The sequence below is a fragment of the Onychostoma macrolepis genome, chromosome 12, assembly GCF_012432095.1.
Source record: "Onychostoma macrolepis isolate SWU-2019 chromosome 12, ASM1243209v1, whole genome shotgun sequence".
NCBI lineage: Eukaryota > Metazoa > Chordata > Actinopteri > Cypriniformes > Cyprinidae > Onychostoma > Onychostoma macrolepis.
The window spans coordinates 3290726-3316109 of record NC_081166.1 but is presented as its reverse complement, the minus strand read 5'-3'; the positions used below and the strand labels follow the sequence as shown (position 1 = coordinate 3316109).

The 25384-nt window shown below is 35.4% G+C and overlaps 1 protein-coding gene across 2 annotated transcripts in view; it reads right to left on the bottom strand.

Moving 5' to 3' along the window:
- Nucleotides 1–25384, bottom strand: part of dock1 (dedicator of cytokinesis 1) — a 304321-nt gene that overhangs the window by 211273 nt on the left and 67664 nt on the right. For both annotated transcript variants that reach the window (XM_058793231.1, XM_058793232.1), the window contains exons 17-23: nt 20401–20504; nt 19728–19908; nt 12794–12891; nt 7771–7860; nt 7136–7236; nt 6927–7055; nt 4329–4437 (exon numbers count right to left, since the gene is read on the bottom strand). In XM_058793231.1, coding sequence (XP_058649214.1) covers nt 4329–4437; nt 6927–7055; nt 7136–7236; nt 7771–7860; nt 12794–12891; nt 19728–19908; nt 20401–20504 — 812 coding nt within the window. The remainder of the gene's footprint in view (nt 1–4328; nt 4438–6926; nt 7056–7135; nt 7237–7770; nt 7861–12793; nt 12892–19727; nt 19909–20400; nt 20505–25384) is intronic.

The following is a 25384-nucleotide window of genomic DNA, read 5'->3' as shown; positions in this document are numbered from 1 at the left end:
ATGTATGATTTTTTAACTATTTATTTGTATGATACAGCTGCAAATAAGTATTTGAACACCTGAGAAAATCAATGTTAATATTTGGTACAGTAGCCCTTGTTTGCAATTACAGAGGTCACACGTTTCCTGTAGTTTTTCACCAGGTTTGCACACACTGCAGGAGGGATTTTGGCCCACTCCTCCACACAGATCTTCTCTAGATCAGTCAGGTTTCTGGCCTGTCGCTGAGAAACACGGAGTTTGAGCTCCCTCCAAAGATTCTCTATTGGGTTTAGGTCTGGAGACTGGCTAGGCCACGCCAGAACCTTGATATGCTTCTTACAGAGCCACTCCTTGGTTATCCTGGCTGTGTGCTTCGGGTCATTGTCATGTTGGAAGACCCAGCCTCGACCCATCTTCAATGCTCTAACTGAAGGAAGGAGGTTGTTCCCCAAAATCTCGCAATACATGGCCCCGGTCATCCTCTCCTTAATACAGTGCAGTCGCCCTGTCCCATGTGCAGAAAAACACCCCCAAAGCATGATGCTACCACCCCCATGCTTCACAGTAGGGATGGTGTTCTTGGGATGGTACTCATCATTCTTCTTCCTCCAAACACGTTTAGTGGAATTATGACCAAAAAGTTCTATTTTGGTCTCATCTGACCACATGACTTTCTCCCATGACTCCTCTGGATCATCCAAATGGACATTGGCAAACTTAAGTCGGGCTGGACATGTGCTGGTTTAAGCAGGGGAACCTTCCGTGCCATGCATGATTTCAAACCATGACGTCTTAGTGTATTACCAACAGTAACCTTGGAAACGGTGGTCCCAGCTCTTTTCAGGTCATTGACCAGCTCCTCCCGTGTAGTTCTGGGCTGATTTCTCACCTTTCTTAGGATCATTGAGACCCCACGAGGTGAGATCTTGCATGGAGCCCCAGTCCGAGGGAGATTGACAGTCATGTTTAGCTTCTTCCATTTTCTAATGATTGCTCCAACAGTGGACCTTTTTTCACCAAGCTGCTTGGCAATTTCCCCGTAGCCCTTTCCAGCCTTGTGGAGGTGTACAATTTTGTCTCTAGTGTCTTTGGACAGCTCTTTGGTCTTGGCCATGTTAGTAGTTGGATTCTTACTGATTGTATGGGGTGGACAGGTGTCTTTATGCAGCTAACGACCTCAAACAGGTGCATCTAATTTAGGATAATAAATGGAGTGGAGGTGGACATTTTAAAGGCAGACTAACAGGTCTTTGAGGGTCAGAATTCTAGCTGATAGACAGGTGTTCAAATACTTATTTGCAGCTGTATCATACAAATAAATAGTTAAAAAAATCATACATGTCTCTCACAGTAGACATGCACCTACTATGACAATTTCAGACCCCTCCATGATTTCTAAGTGGGAGAACTTGCAAAATAGCAGGGTGTTCAAATACTTATTTTCCTCACTGTATGTGATATGACGATCGTTTTACTCAAATGAAAGGTCAAATGCTCATGAAGCAACTCTCAGAGCAGTTCTGGGGATGTTGGTCATGCATTTATGTCCTCATTTAGTGAGACGGCAGATGCTGAAAACACCGCGAGCGTCGCGCACTTCAGTGTGTGTGTGTGTAATCAAAACCGCGTGTCTGTGCCATTCACATATACAGAGACAGCAGAACATACAGAATTCATATTTAAATACGTCTTTTTGCAGATTAATATTTACAGATACTAGTCCATAGCGCGAGTCGATTTAAGTTTACTGACCTACTTTTGATTAGTTCATCCAAACTTTGACGAACTCTGTGACTCCACGTTATACAGTAAATACGACTGGATTCCGCGATTCCGTCTGCGTTTTCCCCATCGCGGAAACCATACATAGATAATATTGAGGTGTTTTGCAACTTCAGTGTAGTGGATTGTGATTCATTGCAACTTGAGCAACGTCTGCTGCTGCCTTTGAGAGACAACTGATGCGTGATGATCACTGAAACTGTAGCAAGCGCTTTCAGTGTGAGAGTGCCTTAGTCTGTTTTAAAAATGACCGATACCGATAATCATAAAAATGCTTAATATCGGCGCCGATAATCGGCCAGGCCGATAATCGGTCGACGCCTAGTGGAGATAGAAGGTTTTTCTTTAATTCGGGCGGACAGAGGGGAGTCTTTGGGAAAAGACAGAGGAGGCGGCGTCTGTGTGTACGCGAGTAATAAGACTTGTAATCCTGACGCGGAATACCTCTGCCTTAAACCTTTTTATCTCCCGAGAGAATTTGGCAGTATTTTATTGTGTGTAGCGTACATCCCTCCTAACAGAAATGCATCCAGAGCTGCCTCATGCATATCAGACTGTATTCAAAAACAGCTACAGCGAACCCCGGGTGCTCCAGTTCTCATCATGGGTGACTTTAACCAGCGGAAACTTGAGTCATTCTTACCAGGCTTCTTTTAGTATGTTAAAAGTGCGACCACTGATTATATTCGTTTCTGTTTGGATACAATACTTCCTAAAAAGGAAGTCAGGATGTTCCCAAACAACAAGCCTCATATAACAAAAGAAGTGAAAGCCTGCATCAATAAGAAAGAAGCAGCTTTTAGGAAGAAGGACTGGGTTGAGTTAAAGGTTGTCCAAAGGGAACTGAATAAATTATTATTGGAAGCTAGGAAACGCAAAAGGGACTATATTGAACAATTTTTGTTTTTATCTATGAACAATAAGAGATTGTGGGAATCTTTGAGGACAATTTCTAATATGGATTCTAAAAAACAATGCTTTGTAACAACTGATGATTTTAAGAAAGCAAATGAGCTAAATGAGTTTTTTGTACGGTTCGATAATAATGATCCTGTCAGTGAACAAGAAGTGATTTTACAAACTGTTGAATGTGGTACGGAAGACAGATTATTTGTGAACCCTCAAGAAGTTACTACATTTAGAGAATGTTAATGCTTATACACGGTTACTGTTTGTGGATTTTAGTTCAGCTTTTAACATGCTTCAGCCAGAGTTACTCTTGGACAAGCTTGTAAAAATAAATGCTAATCCTTTTATTATTAAGTGGCTTTTTTTTCCTTCTTAACAAATCGTACACTAACATCTGATGTTAGATCAATTAATATAGGTGCCCCTGAAGGTTGCATATGCTCTCCCATTCTGTTCACTATACAAATGATTGTTTTAGTAGAAATAAGAACAACTATTTTATAAAATACTCTGATGACACTGTAATACTAAGTCATTTAGGAAAGAATCAGGACATAACAGAATATCAGTCTGAAATTAGGAACTTTGTGCAGTGGTGTAATTATTGTCAATGTTGGAAGAACAAAGGAAATGATAGTGGACCCAAAAGGTTTGGGTGATTACAGTCCAGTAATTATTCAAGGTCACACTATTGAACAAGTGGATACATTCAAGTATCTTTGGGTGGTCACTGACCGTTCATTGACTTGGAAAGCCCACATTGATTATCTCTGCTCAAGATTCCACCAAAGACCATATTTTTAAAACGACTTAGGTTGGTTGGAGTAAGTAAAAAAATCATGTTGTTTTATCAAGCAGTTTATTAAACTATGGAATGCCGGCTTGGTACGGCAATCTTTCAGTTCAATCAAAATCGCAGCTTGTACGTCTTGTCAAAGTTGCCATGAAAGTCATAGGTGTAAGAGAGCATACATCACTTCAGTCCATTTACGAGTCGTTTGTTTTTAAGAACACGCAAGCAATAGTAAGTGATTCAAGCCAGGTTTTATTTTTAACATATCAATTACTGCCATCAGGGAAGCGTTATAGAGTTCCATTATGTAGAAGTAATCGCTATAAGAATTATTTTATGCTGGTATCTATTAGGATTTTAAATAGTAAATTGTAGCGACTGTGATGATTTTTTAACTAACAAACAAAGTGGTGTTGTTGTTTTTGGGTGGTTGTTGTGTATTGCTGCAGCTTTGAGTCCAAGACAAATTTCCTGCAAAGGACAATAAAGTAGAACTCTAACTCTAACTCTCATGTTTGACACGAATTAAGCCAAATTTCATTGGTTGTCATTTCTCATAAATGATTGAGAAGCAACAACTTATGGGTGTGCAAATGCATTTAGGGGGGGGGTTTTCAGGAGACTTTAATTAGGTTTTTCCTCTCATAAAGCATCATATGACTTCAGAAGAACTGGAATACATCATTTGGATGTCATTTGTAGGCCTTCAATGTCTGTAAAAGAGCAGCGTGAACATTCTGAGAAACATCTCCTTGTGTGTTGCACGTGTGAAATAAAGTCACACCAGGAACAGATGTGAATGCTCTTAAGGCAGCATTTAAACATCCAGCTCATCAGAAACCGGCTCCTAGAGCGTTCTCACCTTCACCCCGCCGGTCCCTTCAGCATTGCTGTTCATCATGGCGTTAAACGAGGCAAAGAGATTCCTCAGGGACTCCATGAAATCACTCTCGCCTTTGTTCTCGTAGAGCCTGAAGGAAAACACACAAACAGCAGATGATCAGGGGCTCGAGCGGCGAGAATCATTTCATCTAAATCATCAAGAGAGGCAGTAGACCGCTCTACATGTGTTTGGAATGCAAATCTATGGCATCAAACTAGCCGGAGCCATACAAACCCACATCAAAAACAATGCGTCACCCCCCACACACACACACACACACACACACACACACACACACACACTCCCACCTGTTCACTGGCACCTCTAAACTAGCTCCTGATTACAGGCTGATCAGATTGATGAATTGCTCCGTAATCTAGTTTGAAGGGCAGAGAGCTGATGGGCCGTCTCGGCACCGCTCCAAAGAGCCACACAAACACTGGGAGGATTCCCGTGCTCTCGCTTTCATTAAACGCTCACCGACGGCCTTTGCTGATGCGATTAGCGCCACCTGATTTTCTGTGCTCTGGTTACAGTGAGGGTCAGACATTCTCGCCATCATCCAGAGCGTTTACATTAGCCCGGCCCTCTGTCAACACAAATATATTGAAATATTCTTCACACTCCAGTCAGTGTATAAGTCCTTTATACCCATTAATTACTAAAGTAAAGGGAAGATATGATTGAATTGCATTATTTTTAATTAAAGTTAAGAGAAAAAAAAAAGAAAAAAAAATTGTTGAAGTTAAATATACCGAGGTCATATTTAACCAAAATCAAACAAATAATAAAATTATACTTTGCAAAAATCAATCAAATCAAAAAGTCAAGAAATGCTTGGGTCATATTTAATCCCAAAATCAAATAGAAAAATAAGGAATTATATTTAGCAAAAACTAAAGTGTCAAAAACAATCTGTTAAGAAATGCTGAGGTCATATTTAACAATAACATATAAATGGAAAAATAAGTCATTGTATTTTGCAAGAAATAAATAAAATAAACATCAAGAAATATTTAATAAATAAGAAGTTGTTTTTTGCATAAATTATTCAAGGTCATATTTCACCACAAAAACCTAAAGTTAAAAAAAAAAAAAAAAAAAAAAAACGAACAAAATAATTCTCATTGCTGTAATGACAGAAAAGAGTGAAGCACATTTGTAAGTATTCAGCATGGTAGTATGTCTTGTAATTTAGGCTCATTATAAAATAAAAATAGAGATGTTGAGAATTGTTTGTGTGCGCGTTTTGTGTATTTGTGCAAATAATTGTGTGTATAGTATAAACGTTTATTTTAAAAATGATCATTTCGATTTTTTTTTTTGTGAATGCTGGTTTAAAGGTCATCAGAATCATTTGAAGGAGAATAATGCAATAGAAAGATCCTGAGCAGGGCTGCAGTAAACACTGAAATTGATGAACATTTAATGAAACCGCACATTGACGCGGTTTCCCTTCTGACACCGATAGCTATTCAATCTTATGATAATTGTTATTTTTGGCCATATTTCTCATCATTTCCACTGCAGTCTGAAGCTCTGACTGGGAGACGTGCACGGTCGGGTCGGGCATGAGTTGGTGAACAGCGGCAGCAGGTCGAGTCCGTGAGCGAGCAGAGAAGTCAATCAGATCAGACTCTGCTCATTAGTGTCTCTCACAGCGCTCTGCTGTGTCAGGCGCTCTCAGCCTTCAGGTACTTAAAGAGACACCATCATATACTTCACCTGCAGACAACAAGCTAATCACCAGCGCTGAACTTAATTTAGGCTGAGTCATTACTCAACATGTCCTCCGTCTCCCTAAATCAGCGCCGCTGCCCGTTCCACTTCCTGTCCGCCTCAAACACATCCTCCATCCATCAGGAAACCAGGGCATGCACTTCGGTTTGATAAAGGTGTGGCATTTCAGATCTGCACATTAAATCAAGCTGTCACACCTTAACTGCAGCTTATCGGCTGGAAAACCCATATTACGAAGGAGGAAAAGAAAGAAGTTTTGGAGTATATGTTGGATACGCCAACATTTATTATATATTATCCATTTGCTTTTTGCCACGTCACCAACTGCACAATAAAAAAAATAGTAAATCTGCACAATTTGGAGAAGAAAAAAAAAAAGGTTTTCTGATGAAAAATGTTTAAAACAAAACAAAAAACAAAACCCAGGTTTGCTGTTCTTGTTTGTAGGGCTGCACAATTTGGCCAATATGACTAAAAATTGTTACTAATATTGTTAGCTATATTACAAATATTGTTGGCTCTTCGACAAATTGCTGTGTTCCTCTTTTTTAAGTGAATGCATAAATACAAATGTAAAGCAAATAAATTAAAACACTAATTAAGTACTAAAAATAGCCTACTAAATAAAATACTAAATACTGTTAATTAGTATGCTACAATTATTGTTAAATTTTATTGTTAAATAAAAGTGTCAAGTATTTAATAATAATAATAATAATAATAATAATAATTCCCTGGTTCAGACTACAAGCACAACTCCATGGATTTGGGTGATATGATATTCCTAAAGCTCAGATGTGTGATGAATCAAACAGAATATGAGAGATCTGAACGTACTGGTTGAAGAGAACGCGGGATCTCACGATGAACTTGAAGATGTACTCCAAAGCCTTCAGAGCTTTCAGCAGCTGCTCCGTCAGCTTCTCGGCATTATCCACGTAGTTCTTCAGGACTTTTGTCAGCTTTCTGAAAATATCAGCACACAGTGTGTTACACACAAAAACAAAGCACATACTGGCACAGAGAGGGCAGAATTTCACACTCACGTGTAGGCCAGGGTGGCGCTGAAGTGCTTGCGGATATAGGTCTCCAGAACCGGATTGAAATGATGGAACTTCCTGTCTGCGATCAGTCCTATTATGAAGACCTTTCAAAAACAGAAGAGACATTTATTTTTTATTTTTTTGTAATTACTATTGAGTAGAAGTGCTGATAACATGTTATTACTACAATTCAGCACAACACACAATAGACTCAGACTGAGCCGTTTGGATTATGCAAATATATCTCTGCCTAAATCCTATTATTAAAAAACTAAAACATTAAATACTGGGTCAAATTAAACCATTTGTATTAAAACATTATTATTAAATATAAAATAAAAAATAAAAACAGTTCTTGTTCAAAATTGAATCTAATTAATGCTAAACAGAAGTGCCAATAACATTTCATTGTCACTTATAAAAAGACAAAAATAATAAATTAGCTGTTAAAATATGTAAATATATCTTTGCCTAATTTAATCCTACTATATATCTATCTATCTATCTATCTATCTATCTATCTATGTGTGTATGTATGTATGTATGTATGTATAGGAGGTTTTCATATTGAATATCACATTTTGTGTGTGCATGTATTATTTGCAGATTTATTGAAGCACAGGCCATAAGAATCTTACCAGAGCATCAAACACAAGAGTATCAAAGGTTTCACTGTCTGAGTTCTCCATCATAATGTTGAATAGGGCGTCCAAAGTGTCCTGCAGAAACTAAACACACACACACACACAGATTACAAGATGAAACAGAAACACACACACCATAGTGTGATGGTCACTTTAACAGGATGATTTTAAAAGCTGTGTGCATTGCTCTGAATCATTACTGAGAAAGCATAAACGTGCAAACAGATACGCTGTCAGCTTCATGGACTGTCAGTCTACAGCACATGCTGTCCACTTTAATGTCTGCTGTCATTCAGCTGATGTTCAATGACAATCCACCAAGGACAGAGAATTACAGCTCCAGTCCAGCTACACAGACCTATATGTGCCACACTTTCATTCACTCAGCTCGCTTTCATTTCACTCAATGCATCATCCTTTTATCTATGTAATATCTATATCTCAATGTCATACAGCATTAAAAAAAATGTCACGTTCTCGGGAATAAATGTAACAGGCATAATAAAATCAAGGTTATATTTTTTTTTTTATAAAAAAAAACATTCTATAATTTATTTTTCACACCGTCCCTGTTCTTCAATAAAATAAAAAATAAATAATCACTTAATCAATCAATCAATCAGATTTTGTCCCTTCAACTGGCAAGAATATTAAATTAAAAATACTAAGGTGACAAAAGACCCACGATAACAAATGTAATAATTAAATAAACGGATAAATAAAGAAACAAATAAGACGAATACAAATAATTAAAAACTTCAATAAATAAAACAAATGGAACAAATAAATAAAACAAATGATAAAAATTTATAAAACATGATAAAATGAATAAAACAAACAAAAATGTAAAACTAAAATGACAAGAAAGAAAGAAAGAAAGAAAGAAAGAAAGAAAGAAAGAAAGAAAGAAAGAAAGAAAGAAAGAAAGAAAGAAAGAAAGAAAGAAAGAAAGAAAGAAAGAAAGAAAGAAAGAAAGAAAGAAAGAAAGAAAGAAAGAAAGAAAGAAAGAAAGAAAGAAAGAAAGAAAGAAAGAAAGAAAGAAAGAAAGAAAGAAAGAAAGGTTGATTTTATTTGTACACTGAAAACATCACTAATGCATGTGTAACCATGAAATGACAAATTTTCCCTGAGAACAACAGATATAACCAAGAGCAAAGCGCATTATACAGCATTATAAAAATAAATGCATGATACCGGTTTCTAGAAAGTGTTGCCAAGGATCTTTTTTAAAGCACATTGAACTATAAACACACTCACACACACATTAAGGTTTATAAATAAGATTGTTCGCACATTTGCTCTATTTCTGCACTTACAAATTCAGTGTGAAAACTCATTTAAAAGCTGAAATGCTCCACCTGAGGACGAGCACGAGGCCTCTGCTTACAGTCACTGTGACGAGAGGAAGAGTGCGCTCGAGGGGAATAAATAAACGCTCGCGCTAATGGCAATGAAGCTGCTGCGTACTGTATATCCAGGACAGAACAAGTCCCAACAGATACCAAAGTCCTATAACGGCTGTCAATCTGTCATCAGTCTGAGATGAGATCCGGCGTGATGAAGATGCAACCGCTCACGTCAGGTGTACACACATAACTCAGAAAGAGCAGATGGAGGAAGAGAGAGCATTATTCTAATGAAAGGACAGAGATGATTCATGCTGGAGATGATTGTTTCTGTGAAGAGTAAGTTTGCGTCGGTCATGCAAAGATAATATTCACTAGGATATTTGTTCACTGAACTGGAGGCAATGGAAATGGAAACTAATTAATGATATTTGACACTAGGAATGACAAATTAGAATTTAGCAATTCAGGTTCTGAACTTAATGTAATGATCCTTTTTGATTCCAATAATGATTTTATAAAGAACGTGAAATATATAATAAAGCAGATATATTTTAAGCAATTATATATTTTATATCTCAAAAATAAAAATCACTTATATAATTTAAGAATGCACTTTTATATATTTTATATATTTTAGAATTCACTTATATATTTTATTTAAGCAGATATGCATTTTAATATTTGAAAATATAAAATATAAAGAATCTGATGAATATTTAAAATGCACTAAAAAGCAATACTGCTTTTTGACAACATTTTATTATTTTCTAGAACTGCTTCAACTGATTCACACCAATACTTTAATAGTGCGAGTCTTTTTGACTCAATTCATTTGAATCATAAGAATCATTTGTTCACGAGTCACACTATACAATTTGTGCTTTACATTCATTCCTGCTTGAACACTGAGGACATTGGAATATAAAGATATGCTGTCGATTATTTCTATATTACTTCATGGCTTTCCCTCTCACATTCAATTCAGACAAATCAGCTAAAATAAAAGTATTATATTGTATCACAAAATGCATTACAGATTATAACAGTAATATTATTAAATGTTTAAATAAACAAGTAAATGTAAAAATTTTAATATTTCAAGAAAATGTAAATATAGTAAAAAAAGTATTTACTTTATCCAATTTTTAAAAAATACACAGTTTACAGAATTTATTTATGCATTCATTAATTTATTAATTAAACATTTTTAATTATATATGTATTTTATATGTCTTATTTATTTTATAAATTATTTATATATTGTATTATTAAATAATGTCGTCCAAAGTCATGTTAAGTTCCTCCTCAGATGTTCTGGTAGAAAGTTTCATCCTTCAAATGTCAGATAACAAATAAACGGGGCATAAATGTTGCGGTGCCCTTGAATCACTGCCGCAGATGTTTCTTCCAGTGCGTTTACAGTGAAGTGAGTGATCCATGCCATAGGGCGGATTCCTGAAGAAACCCCTATCAGGAACACAAAAGCCATCCTGCAGCATTATTACGTTGTCCTCACAGCTTTCATGCGGCATGTCTGCGCCGGCCGCAGAAATCCAATTCCAAACTTGGCAGTTGTAGGAAGGTGTTTTAGTACACAGCAGTGAGGAAAGTACATAATCATGTTGAGTGGGACGCCTGCAGGAAACATTAAGGGAAGTCTGTGTGTCTGTCGCTCTGGGTGGTGAGCGCTGAATTATTCACTCGGTGTCTGGCCAATAAACACACTGCCGTGTGATCGGGGTGTGTGTGTGTGCTAGAAACACACATACTGTAATTGTAGTCATCCTGTGAGTGTGTGTTCTGCATATTAACAGATGTTTGAATTAGCAGCTTCCTTCAGGCCACCCAAAGACAACTTTTATGTTCAAACACACCTCCGATTTGAATAGTTTTGTGTAGTTGAGGAAATATTGCAATATCTGTGGTTATCCAAAATCAAAACTACTACTTAAACTGTAAAAAGATCATGGTTTTAATTCCACTTACTGATTAAGTATTCATTACAACAAATGCCCTATTATGAATGTGTAGTTTTAATTATATGAACATTTAGGTTTGATTTAGGTTGATTTAAATCTCAAATTTTGTATCAGGGCTCCTCAAATGAAATATTTTAAAATGGAATTTTGATTTTACATTTTATGTCATTTCATTTTTTTAATTACAATCTACATAATTGACTTTATTCAAAATTCTATTTTATAATTTTATAATTTTTATTTTAGATTTTACATAAATTACTTTATTTTCTATTATATTTTCTATTTTATTTTACATTTCATTTGATTTTTAATTCTACCATTATTTACATTTTGTAATTTTTATTTTTATTTTTATTCTACATTTACTTTTTAGAAATAATAAAATTTTATTTGAAATAAATGAATAATTTTGTACATTTTATTTTATTGTACAGCTTATGCAGTGTGTGTATATTAGACAGACAGACAGACAGATGTTCTATACATCTGCTAATTCATTACAAAGAAAATTAATTAATAATGCACGATAGTATATATATATATATATATATATATATATATATATATATATATATATATATATATATATATATATATATAAAGGTTCATGATAGGCTACCTACTGCATTAACTAATGTTAACCAACCAACCAGTCTTGTACCAAGTTAACTTGAAACTGTGTCTGCTAGACCTTTGCTAAATGCATTCAGAAGTAAAGCGGTGAGCGTCTTCAGCATCAGTTTGATGCTATGGTTTTATATTTATGTGGCAGAGACATGGCAGAGTCTGTTAGAGAGGCTGAGAGGACATTTACAGCACACAGCATCTCTGCCTCCATCTTTCTCTCTCTCTCTCTCTCTCTCTCTCTCTCTCAGCGCTGACAGCTCGAGCGTGTTTGCCTTCAAACATGGCCAGAGAAATCAGTCCATGAGACACACCGCCTTCAGGAGCAAACTGGCATTCAAACACATGATCCGTGAGGGAAATGTCACGAAATCAACAGAGCTCAGCCTCATCTCAGAGGGGCTTTTAAATCATATGCTGCATTGGAACATAACACTCTACAATAGACAGAAATCACTAGACATTCAATGATTGTGGTTACAATTCCACTTACTGATTACAGCATTTATTACAACAAAAATCACTCCATTCTGAATGTGTAGTTTTAAATTACATGAACCACAATTAACTAGGTTGATTTAAATCTCACACATTTTGTATCAGGGTTACTCCAATGAATTGAATTTTAAATTTTATTTTTGTAAAATGGAATGCTTTTTATTTTATAATTGTTATTTTATGGATGGATAACAATTTAAACATTTCCTGAATGTTTAAATTGCAAAGCTTATTTTGAGTTAGATATGATGAAAGCTTATTTTGAGCATTTCTATAATTTCACAGGCCCAACCATACACCCTACTGAAAACACTTACAGAAATGCAATTTCTAAAAATATCTCAGCATGTTTTGCTGTTGCCTTCAAAAAAAACTAATAAGTAAAAAGCTTTTGAAGTGCATCAGAGAGTTCATTCATAATTTCATATCATAAATCAAAGAGCAAGTCTCCGCACCAACTTCAAACGTTTACATTAGTAGCACGAATGTCTGCACGAATCCAAACGGGCATCTGAATGAAAGCTGTGAGTTTGTGTTTCTGTCCGTCAGATGATTCACACGTACCTTGACCACCTCGCCTCCCTCCACTTTCATCAGGTGACGGAGGTTCTGCTGGAGCAAACTGGTGTTGGATCTCCACTTCAGCAGCCCCAGGAGATCAACTGCAGGAGTGCAGAGAGAAAGCACATTAGCACATTCACCTCTCCAACCTGCATATGAAACATTCTTCATACAGAGACATGTGAATAACATTAACTCTCGTCTGACTGGTCAAACCTTAAGCCACAAGAGGAACTGATTTCACTGCAGTTATGATATAACAGGAGAAAATGAAAATCTGGACAAATATGAAACGGTTTATCTATCAATGTTCACAGATTAGACAAAGGGAATCACCCATAATGATTCACAGTCACAAATGTTCTTTAAATGATTGGATGAATTGTTACAGTGGGGAACTCTGGGAAACACTCATGAGAGATTTACAGTTCAGCCGGTTCCCTTGAGGACTCTTAACGCCGCCTGAGTGGCTCCCATAGTGATCGTCATGGTAACAGGAGCAAGTGACTTTTTAACCTCAAACGAGGCATTCCAGAAATCACTTAAAAATAAGCCAAAATTAAATTATGTAATCTGGTGAGACAAGTTTTTTTCAGGATTGTGTTTTAAAAGGCCGCCATTGAGAAATTGACAGAAACCTTAGTCAAAGTAGACATCATATTTCAAATTTAAAAAAAATTAGAACTTGTTTATATTGTGGATATATAACTGTAAATGTTAAAGAATGTTAATTTCTCTATATTATAATAATAATAATAATAATAATAATCTATACACAATATTTATAATTACAATACTAATCAAATTTCACCATTTTTGTATGAATTTTCTCATATCACTTAATATTTAATAAAATAAATTTATATAAATTATAAAAACTTGTAGATGGAATTACACATCCATTATGCAAATCTATAAACAACTTTTTTAAATTATTTAAATAAATCAAAAAGAAAACCTACATTGAACTAGGGCTGCCCTCAAAAGGATTTTTCTGGTCGACTAGTAGTCGTTCATTTTAAGCATTAGTCAACTAAATCGCATGTTTATTAATAAACCATTTAAATCATTATAATGAGCCTTTAATTGCCTACATAGCCTAATAAGCACTTAAGAACACGCATAAAGCTTGCTACAGCACACCAAAGTAGTAATGATTATGAATGTGTCAAGGAAAAACAATAAGGAGACTGCATTACCATTTAAATAATTTTATAAACTAGTGCTTTCTTTGTTTTCAGCTTAAGTCAAGAGATGAAGTCAGCGACACTGACTCGTCATCTCTGCAGTAGTGATGCACCTGTATGCAAGTTTCAAACAGATTACATAATCTGAGAATATTTGTTTTCCATTTGAATTGGTTCATTTGAAAATAGACATTTCACTCTATAGATATATCTTTAATGTCTGTAATTTCACAGAGACCGAGACGGCAGAAAGCACATCCTATTTGCTTTCATTATTTTAAAAAAGCTTGTTTTGTTGTTATTGTGAATGCACACAAATAAACGTAGGGTCTTTACAGATTTGAAAGATGTATTACTCTTATCTGTATAACCAAAAACTAAAGAGTATTTCAAAAGCAAGTGATCGCTCCATCTGTCCTGCAGTGAGCGCTACTCTCTAGGTTAACATTGAGCGGCCATGTAAAGTTGCTAATACTTACATATTTCAGATGATAAGTCATATTTGAAGTCGATGAATGATAGGCGAGTGTTTGGATGTCCTGCATTACCACATAGACCAGCCGTTAGCGACCTGTCCGTCACGGACTGCGTGACTTTGCCTGTGGATTTTTTTGTTTCTGCGACTAAGTGACTAAAAAAATTTTGGTCGACCAAGCCTCTTCTAGTCGACTAACTATTAGTCGACTATTGGGGGCAGCCCTACATTGATTTTGAACTGTCATTGAACTGACTTAATGGTATTTGGCCAAGACAAAATGTACAGTCATCCGGTCGTACTTCCAAAATAAACCCCAACAGCTGATCAGGACCCTGACATTTGGCCTGAACAATTATATGATTAAACATTAACTAAACAAAAACCGAATGCCCAGACTGACCAATCAGAATCAAGGATTCCAGAGCACTGCATACTAATTAAGGCAGAGGATGTGAGCAGAAGAAGAGCAGAGGCTGTGATTCATATCATCATATCACATCAGCAGGAACGACGTGTGTGCGAGAGATGATTCAGAGAGTTAAAGATCCCAACATTTACAAGCCCAGCCTGTGGGTTTAATAAAAACCACATCAGAGAGACAGAAAGAGCGGTCAGGCCACGAGAGAGGAGAGCAGCGCTGTCATTCTTTATTAAAAACGCCTCATCCCTTGCTCCTATTGGTCAAGGAATGCTTGATCATACGGGAAATGTGCTTCACATAACTAAAATGGCTAAACAAAACCTGATTCACAAACAACACTCATGCAGACCGCATTGATTTCTACCTGCGTTTCTGACTCAGAAACCAGAAATAGTTAGCGTAGAGCACAGCGGGGATCCACGCCTCAATATGCTAATGTGTGTGCCATAAAGAGCCTCTATTTTACTTTTGTGACAGAAAACACACTGGCATTGACGGACAAGGCCTCGCAGAGGGAAAAACGGCCTACACAACAGTCAAAACCCGTGTTTATATGCTAATGCCTCGGCCTGAGGAATCCTCAGCGACCTCATTACCGTGTCTGCTACCTGCCAAACGCTGATTTTGGGGGGATTTCTGACAAAGGTCTTCATTAACGCAGCGTCTGAATTGCCCCCGTGGCTCAAGGGTCGCATAAAACCATTGTTAGCACCTCTGTAATCAATTCGCAAGCACGTCCGGCCTCATAACACGCTATGTGAGAGGAATTACGCCAGCGTCCGGCGGGGATAAAGATGGCCTTTAAAGCGCTCAGATCGCACACGCTCGTCACGAGGACTATCGATGCTCAATCTCGCTCGCATCCACGTCTGGCAGGGGAGCTTTGAAATTAGAGCAGAAAACATCTTGGCATTCTGAAGGCAGTGAAGTGTTTTCGAGCTCCTGTTTGGAGTGTCTCGAAGAGTCTCTGAAGCACAATCTGATTTACATCAAAGATCAGCAACTGTTGCGAAGTTTAATGATATCACACTTATTTCTCACCACTTATTAGAGAGAGGAAAGAAGAGAGAGTGGGAATGGGACACAGCGCAAGTCAGGTTTGAACGTGAGAATGTGACTAGATTTCTCAAATGGAAACCAGGCACATTTAAATAGTTCAGTGTTTGAAATATCATTGAAATCTCACTTATAATTATCTATGAATGAAAAAAGGGACAGTATTTTTTTCCTCCATATATTATTATAATTACAAATTATGATGTTTGCATCAAACTGACCCTAACTTTAATACTTTTAATACAAGTCACCAAAAATCAAACTATGATTAAATATTAACCATTCAAAACCAAAATATGAATCAAATATTAACAGATATTAAATATTAATATTATAATATTAATATTTATACTAATATAAGTATAATATTAATATTTAAAATTAATATTATACAGACTAAATATAGTTCATATAATAAAAACAAACTAGAGAAACATTTGTTGTATCACTGAGATGCGATTATAGTGTTTATTGACATTTTGATTAAGATTGAAGTTTTGGTAATTTTGTTGTGTTTTTGATATTTGTATTTTGTTCTACCCCAGTTGTGGTTTTAGGTATTTTAGTACATCAATTAAAAAAGAGAAAAGTTGCAAATGTTAAAGTGTTTATTTTATTTCAGTAGTTTGTTTCAAGTAATTTTTTTTACTTGTTTTATTTTTTAATTTTTACAATTTTCATTTTAGCTAACTATAATAACCCTGATGAGAACATATGATAAATAAACCTGTTAAACAAATATTTTTTAGTAATTTCTATTTGTATGTAATATTTTAATTTTCCCAAGCTGTAAATATATTGTATACAATATTTTTCTCATTTATGATGAGTTTGCATCCCTGTGTGTATTTCAGGGTTATTATAATTAACTAAAACTGTATAAAAAAAAAAGTTACTATTTAATATTTTATATTAATATTTAATAGTTTACAAAGAATTAGTCAATTTCATTTAGTTTAATCTATACTAAAATAACAGCAAATATAAAACTAAACTATAGCCACATTAAAACTAAAATAATAAAAAACTACAGACATAAAAATACATTTTCAAAATAAACATAGCATTTCTAAACCTTTCACTAAAATGAGAATGAACAATGTAAATCTAAAAACAAAAACCAAATCAAAATATTAATAAAAACTACAGTAGTATCTCAATGATATCTAAATAACGCTGGTTTATTTACTGGATGTTTTGAAGGTAAAATGGGGACAATTCCAGTCAAACACAGGGTATCAAAAACCGAGACTGTCCCTGGAAATTGGGTTAAGTTTACTCTGCAACTGTCTAAGTCTAAATTTTACTCAAACGTTTATTCTAAAAGTCAGGACTTCCATTCGTTATGGATGCTGGCTGTTCTCTCATTCATTTTTCAGCCAGTGGTCCGTCTCCTCCTCATACCTGCTCTGGTCTAAAGCACAAATGCTAAAAGCTAACCAAGGCTACTCTGTCTTCATCGCTGCAGTGGCAGGGCCAGCACGCTCTCTGATGTGACTTCATGCATCGGTGGCATCACTAACGCTCGGCTGCTCTACATTCTGGTCGTGTGACCCTGACCGACTCACACAGACAGACACATGAATCTCACTCAAGTGACGTTTACAACATGTCTATATCAGCAGACTGTCACACTTTTGTTTATATAAACATGCTCAAAAAAAATGAATCAGATAAAGTTATGACAGCGCCTCCATGAAATGAATGAAAATGGGGTCAGTATGTATAAGGAAATTAATACTTTAATCAAACAAGGATGCATTAAATTGATCAAAAGTGATTTATGTTACAAAACATCTATATTTCAAAGTTCTTTTGTCATTTAATGATTTCCACAAAAATATGAAGCAGCAAAACTCGTAATTAAAACAAATTAGAAATGTTTCTCAAATCAGCATATTAGAAAGATTTCTGAAGGATCGTGTGACACTGAAGATTGAAGTAACGATGCTGAAAATTCAGCTTTGATCACAGGAATAAATTACATTTATATTTTACAATATATTAAAATAGAAAATAGTTATTTTAATCTGTAATATTATTTCACAATATTACTGTTTTTACTGTGTTTTTGATCAAATACAGCCTTGATGAGAATTTCCTTCAAAAACATAAAAAAAAAACATTTGAACAGTAGGGTATAAAACTATACTATTCTTAACCCAACGTGGAGTTGTTTGACACTAGAAGACAGTTAATTCAGTAACCATCTGATTCAAAACCTTTGAGTCTTTCTGAAAGATTCATTAAAAACGGCTCAAAAGAATCATTTGACAATAGAAGACTACTAAATTCAAAAACGTGTTGTCTATTTACTGTCTTTGCATTGTAACCAGCTGGTTTATCACAATCAATTTAGTCTGCAAGCTCACGACTCGGATGCAATGCAATTTAGTTTGCTATGGCGTTGTGGACTAATCTATAAAAGAAACACTGGTTCATGTCTGTCTTTTATTCGTTATCATATATTTTCATTGTTCTACGCTTGGATGGCTGTACATTCCCCCCGCGATCTACATCTCTGACTTTACGTTCCCGCAGTATTTCAAACCCTCTCCTCAGATTTACGACCGCAGGACTTTCCAGTCATGAAGCCATCCGCCGTACATACTCGCGCCTGCCGCTACAGCATGAGCAAAGGCTGATGGGTAAGCAGTTTCTGTGAGATTCATAGAGCAACACACACATGCTTAAGAGGAGAGGAGTGAGTAAAGCAGAGATTGCGTCAGGACTGCGGTGGACTTCACTGCATCCTGTATGTGATCCGACTGCAATGATCTTCCTGCATCTGCACTTCCTCACAGCATCTCACACAAAACATGCTTATGACGCCAAATCAAACCTGATGATTTACTCACTTACTTGACACTTCTGGTCCTTCAATCCTGATGCTTGTTGTTCCAAATGAAAATTAATCTTTATCAAAATGTACTTAATAGCTTTGTTTACTAAAACTAAAACCATTTTTTTTTTTAAAGTAATAATGTGTCACTTGAAATGTTAACTGAAAAAATTATCAAAATAAAGAAAAGTAAACTTTTTTTTAATTTCAACAAGTTTCCAGCACAACATTTCTTATCTTTATGTGTAATTTGATTAATTTAAATAACTAAAATTAAAGTGAATAAAAACTATACCTTACTAGACATTCCTGGTCATACAATCCTGATGCTTATTTCAAATTAAAATATTTGTTTTTGTATAATCTTTAGAAAATGTTAAGAAAAAAAAAAATACTAGTTTAAATAAATAAATAAAAATGTATTATTATAAATAATAATAATAATAATAATAATAATAATAAATCATCATCATCATCATCATCATCATCAACAACAACAACAACAACAACAACCTTTAGTTGCCGCTAGTTTAACATTTAGGTTAAATTGATTAATTATTTTTTTAATTATTAAAATAAATTAAAACTGAAATAAAATAATAAAAACTAATAAAAATGAGGCAAGCAAAAATTTAAACTGATGTATAAAAATTAAAACTAATTCAAAAAATAACAGTATCTTGAAGATACTAAAATAAAATTTCAAGCTCTTATTGTTCAGCTACTTGATATAGAAACAACTTATCACAAATTTAATCCATTCTTGGATAAAATGCAGTTTCAGTCTGAAATACGTCACAATATTGCAGTAAACTGGTTGCGAACACTGACTTGTCAGCTCTGTTTATTCTATTTGTGGTCCTTTTGATAGAAGAATAGAGAAAGGAGAGGAAATGATGGGGAGAAAGCGACAGGAATGGGATTGGGAAATGATGCAGGTCGACGTGTCTCACCGTTCTGCGTGAGTTTGGTGGAGCAAACAAGCGTCGAGATCTGAAACGAGTCTTTGCTGATGGAGAAGCTGCCGAGATTCTGCGTGTTCTTCCCAGACGATGGGTTTCTTTCCTCCATCTCTGGTTTGGTGGAGGCCAAGCTCAGGTACATGCTGGAGTCCTCCAGTTTCTTGGCTTCAGCCTACAAATATAGAAATGCACAGTCATGAGTACAACACCGGTTTGCACGAGAGACTGAGGAATGCATTCTGTGATTGACAGCTGTCAGTCAGTCAACGCATTCTTCAGGCTCGTTTAAATGAAACATAAATTACATTTTCTTTAATGTTGCATTTTTTAATCCATTTGATTTGACTTTTTCAGAACCAGTTTTACACAAACAGTAAAACCAATATCAGATCAGTTTGTATGAAGGTTAATTTGCATAGCTCAAAAAGAATTTGACCAGGCGACGTTCCGCATTAATGAAGCTCTTTAATATGCAGATATGAAGAGACTGAATACATGAACAAAGCTTAATTGTATAATGATTACATTGTGATGTGGGGTCAAAGGTTAAACGAGACAAACGAGAACAAGCAGCATCAGTATACAGCTCACATATCTGTGTGTGTGTGTGTGTGTGTGTGTGTGTGTGTGTATGCTTTGAGATGACTAGCGATTGTCGTTTCACCTTATAGACGATGAGATCGTGTTCTCCATCCCTCAGCGTCGTGCCATCGTACCTCATCAGCTTCACAAACGACAGAGCAAAGTTCTTCTCTGATTTATCCTTGCCTGTAGAGAAATTGCATATTTATTATTTATTAATAGTCAACCTCTAAACATCTGTTCTTTACATGCACTAAAAAGAACAATGCATTCAAAGAGTCATGCCAATAAAAAAAAAAGAACTGTTTTGAATCTGAACTGAACTAAAACTGGATATGAATCTGAACTGCAACTGAATCGAAACTGAATTGAGACCAAGGAATGGAGTGGAAGAGTAACATGAACAGCCATGACTTGAGACACAAACGACGTTATTGTATAAAATTAGCTGTTTTAAATATCTAAATGTATGCATGTTAAATATATTTATATTCAACGTGTAAATACAGTATTTTAATTATTTAATTATATATAAAATTTAATATATTTAAATATCTAAATCTTATATATAGATTTAGATACTTAGAAACCTACATATATATACATACATCAAATATTTTAATATATATATATATATATATATATATATATATATACACATATATATATATATATATATATATATATATATATATATATATATATATATATATATATATATATATATATATATACACACACACACACACACACACACACATACACATACATATACATATATATATAATATAAATTTTCAAGTAAACATTATATTATATAAGTTACATAGAATATAAATTTATATGCTATCTTTTCATTTAATTATTTATCTCACATGAATGATTGACACTCGTAGTATTATATAAAACAGATTATAAAAATAAGAATAAAATAACTGAATTTGAATCTGCTTACTTCGAAGAGGATTACTTTTCCTTTTCTCATAACATTGACAGTTATATCAAGCACAATCATATTTCAGTCAGACAGCACCTCTGAGAGCCTGTGTGCTTCATCAAGAGCTCCAGCAGCGTGTGTCTGAATCTGACATTAAAAATCATCCCTGAGGAATGTCAACACCAGCCTATGGAGATCCACACAAACACCTGAACCTCTGAACTCACAATGCTCTGCTGACAGAGAGTCAGAGAGGTGGAGAAGTCAGGAGACGACCACCACCATCATCATCATCATCATCATCATCACTGTGGTACCAGGACAAAGGGAACACGAGGGAAGCAGGTCTGTATCCGGCAGCAGACTGACTCAGTCAGGAGATGATGTTTACTGGTCTGTTTTTTTTTTTTTTTTTTTACATTCAGAATTCAATTCGTAAGCGAAAGACAGACAGGCAGACATGTGCGGTACGACAGGGATGAAGATCCCAACAACTGATTCTCCCTGACATTTGACTGCCTGTCAGCATCAACCAGATTAGAAAACAGATTCTAATACTAGTGTTTTAAAGCTTAAATGCCCACAGAAATCCCTAAAAACTGAACAGAACTCAATCTATGAACTTAAATGTTGGTTTTTCAAAACACAAAAAGACACCATGGAAACCCCTTTGAACTGGACTAATTATGAAAAATGTACTGAATAAAAACCCTAACCCTACTGAATTGAAACTGAAGCAAATGGCAACAAATAAAAATAAAATTAATTTGTAATTGCATTTTAATTTTATTTTATTCTCTTAATTATATTAATTTGTTTTCAATAGTAATTTTTAGGTATCCAAAATTTAATACATATAGCATTTAGTTATTCATTATATTTTGAATTCTATTTTTATTTTATTCTACATACAGGTGCATCTCAAATTAGAATGTCATGGAAAAGTTCATTTGTTTCAGTAATTCAACTCAAATTGTGAAACTCGTGTATTAAATAAATTCAGTGCACACAGACTGAAGTAGTTTAAGTCTTTGGTTCTTTTAATTGTGATGATTTTGGCTCACATTTAACAAAAAATAAATTTCTCAACAAATTAGAATATGGTGACATGCCAATCAGCTAATCAACTCAAAACACCTGCAAAGGTTTCCTGACCTTCAAAATGGTGTCTCAGTTTGGTTCACTAGGCTACACAATCATGGGGAAGACTGCTGATCTGACAGTTGTGCAGAAGACAATCATTAAGTGCGTTTACATGGACCCTCTTAATGCGATTATAATGAGATTTTGGCGATATTGCGACTATGCTTTACCTCATGTAAATGCAATACTTCGATCTAAATAATGCGATTAAGCTCATAATCGCAGCAAGCTTAATCGTATTAACATAGGTGGCGTTCGCCGATTTTAATCGGAATATACAGGCATGTAAACACCTTAATCGCAGTATTGCTGCTCTGAACAAAGTGCGCATGCGCTTGTGACATATGAATAACGTGACACGCACCTGTAAAAATACGGAGATTAGAAACGATGGAGGGGAAGAAAGCATCGCATTCTGAGGAAAACACAACAAGCTGCCAGCAGTCTCTGTTCCTTACCCTCATCTAGAAAGGGCGAGCAGAACGCGACGGCAGCGTAGGCAAACAAATTCCATCATATTTCTATGGCGCCGAAAAAGCGTGGAATACAGCCATACAAAATCATTATGCATTAGACGTAAATAAACTTAAAACAGCGACCAGTAACACTGCTCTTTCTGAGTCCATCATTTGTGCTGTCCAGTGGGGTGTGTGAATAATGGCAGTAAAAAAAATTAACCACAATTCTTTCGCAAATAATACGAATAATGGAAATTGCATGTAAACGGGAGTAAGAGCTTTGCTCTTGACATGTAAACATCAAAATGCGATTAAGTCCTTACTCTGATTATTGGAAATAATCGCAATATTCGTGCGCATGTAAACGCAGTCATTGACACCCTTCACAAGGAGGGTAAGCCACAAACTTTCATTGCCAAAGAAGCTGGTTGTTCACAGAGTGCTGTATCCAAGCACATTAACAGAAAGTTGAGTGGAAGGAAAAAGTGTGGAAGAAAAAGATGCACAACCAACCGAGAGAACCGCAACCTTATGAGGATTGTCAAGCAAAATTGATTCAAGAATTTGGGTGAACTTCACAAGGAATGGACTGAGGCTGGGGTCAAGGCATCAAGAGCCACCACACACAGACGTGTCGAGGAATTTGGCTACAGTCGTATTCCTCTTGTTAAGCCACTCCTGAACCACAGACAACGTCAGAGGCGTCTTACCTGGGATAAGGAGAAGAAGAACTGGACTGTTGCCCAGTGGTCCAAAGTCCTCTTTTCAGATGAGAGCAAGTTTTGTATTTCATTTGGAAACCAAGGTCCTAGAGTCTGGAGGAAGGGTGGAGAAGCTCATAGCCCAAGTTGCTTGAAGTCCAGTGTTAAGTTTCCACAGTCTGTGATGATTTGGGGTGCAATGTCATCTGCTGGTGTTGGTCCATTGTGTTTTTTGAAAACCAAAGTCACTGCACCCGTTTACCAAGAAATTTTGGACCACTTCATGCTTCCTTCTGCTGACCAGCTTTTTAAAGATGCTGATTTCATTTTCCAGCAGGACTTAGCACCTGCCCACACTGCCAAAAGCACCAAAAGTTGGTTAAATGACCATGGTGTTGGTGTGCTTGACTGGCCAGCAAACTCACCAGACCTGAACCCCATAGAGAATCAATGAGAAACAAGAGACCAAAAAATGCAGATGAGCTGAAGGCCACTGTCAAAGAAACCTGGGCTTCCATACCACCTCAGCAGTGCCACAAACTGATCACCTCCATACCAAGCTGAATTGAGGCAGTAATTAAAGCAAAAGGAGCCCCTACCAAGCATTGAGTACATATAAAGTAAATGAACATACTTTCCAGAAGGCCAACAATTCACTAAAAATGTTTTTTTTTGTTGGTCTTATGAAGTATTCTAATTTGTTGAGATAGTGAATTGGTGGGTTTTTGTTAAATGTGAGCCTAAATCATCACAATTAAAAGAACCAAAGACTTAAACTACTTCAGTCTGTGTGCATTGAATTTATTTAATAAACGAGTTTCACAATTTGAGTTGAATTACTGAAATAAATGAACTTTTCCACGACATTCTAATTTATTGAGATGCACCTGTATAACAAATACAAATTATTTTAATTATCTGAAAACCATGCTTATTTATTTGTTTGTTTTTGTGTGTGTTTGTTTGATTTTAGGTCATTGTTTCAAAACACGGGTGACCACATTTGAATTAACAATTTGAAAATGGACTTAATCTGAACTGACTCTGAATTTAAATGTCAGCACTTTAAAGTTCAGATGACCATGAGATCTCATTAGATCTCAATTTTGAATTCATTTTCTTTTTCTCATGCACATTTATTTGCAGAACCACAATAAAGAGAGAAACAACTTCACATGTGTGTTAAAAGTTTGGGGTCAGTAAGATTTTTTAATGCTTTTGAAAGAAGTCTCTTATGCTCACCAAGGCTGCATTTATTTCATAAAAAATACAATAAAAACAGGAATATTGTGAAATATTTTTACAATTTAAAATAACAGTTTTCTATTTAAATACATTTTAAATTGTAATTTATTCCTGTGATGCAAAGCTGAATTTTCAGCATCATTACTCCAGTCTTCAGAGTCACATGACCCTTCAGAAATCATTCTAATATGCTTATTTGCTGCTCAAGAAATATGCTTAAATTAATAGAAAGGGTAAAAGAACAGCATTTATTTGAAATATGAATATTTTGTAATATCACGAAATACTTAGCTATCTTTTTTTTAATAAACTGAATGAGTACCTGCTGAATAAAATTATTGATTTCTTAAAAACAAAAAAAAAAAACCTTACTGACCCCAATCTTAGTTGCACTAGCTGAATCCAGATCTGCCACAAAAATAAACCTCAGAATGAAAACGTCTTTAAAAATGTGACATTTCAGCACTTCCAGACAACAACTGTGCTGAGATCAGCAGTCACTGTATGAAACTCTGATACTGTCATAGCGTTTATTCTCAGATCAGCTGACGAAACGTTTATTTGCTCCAGATCGTCTGCTCAC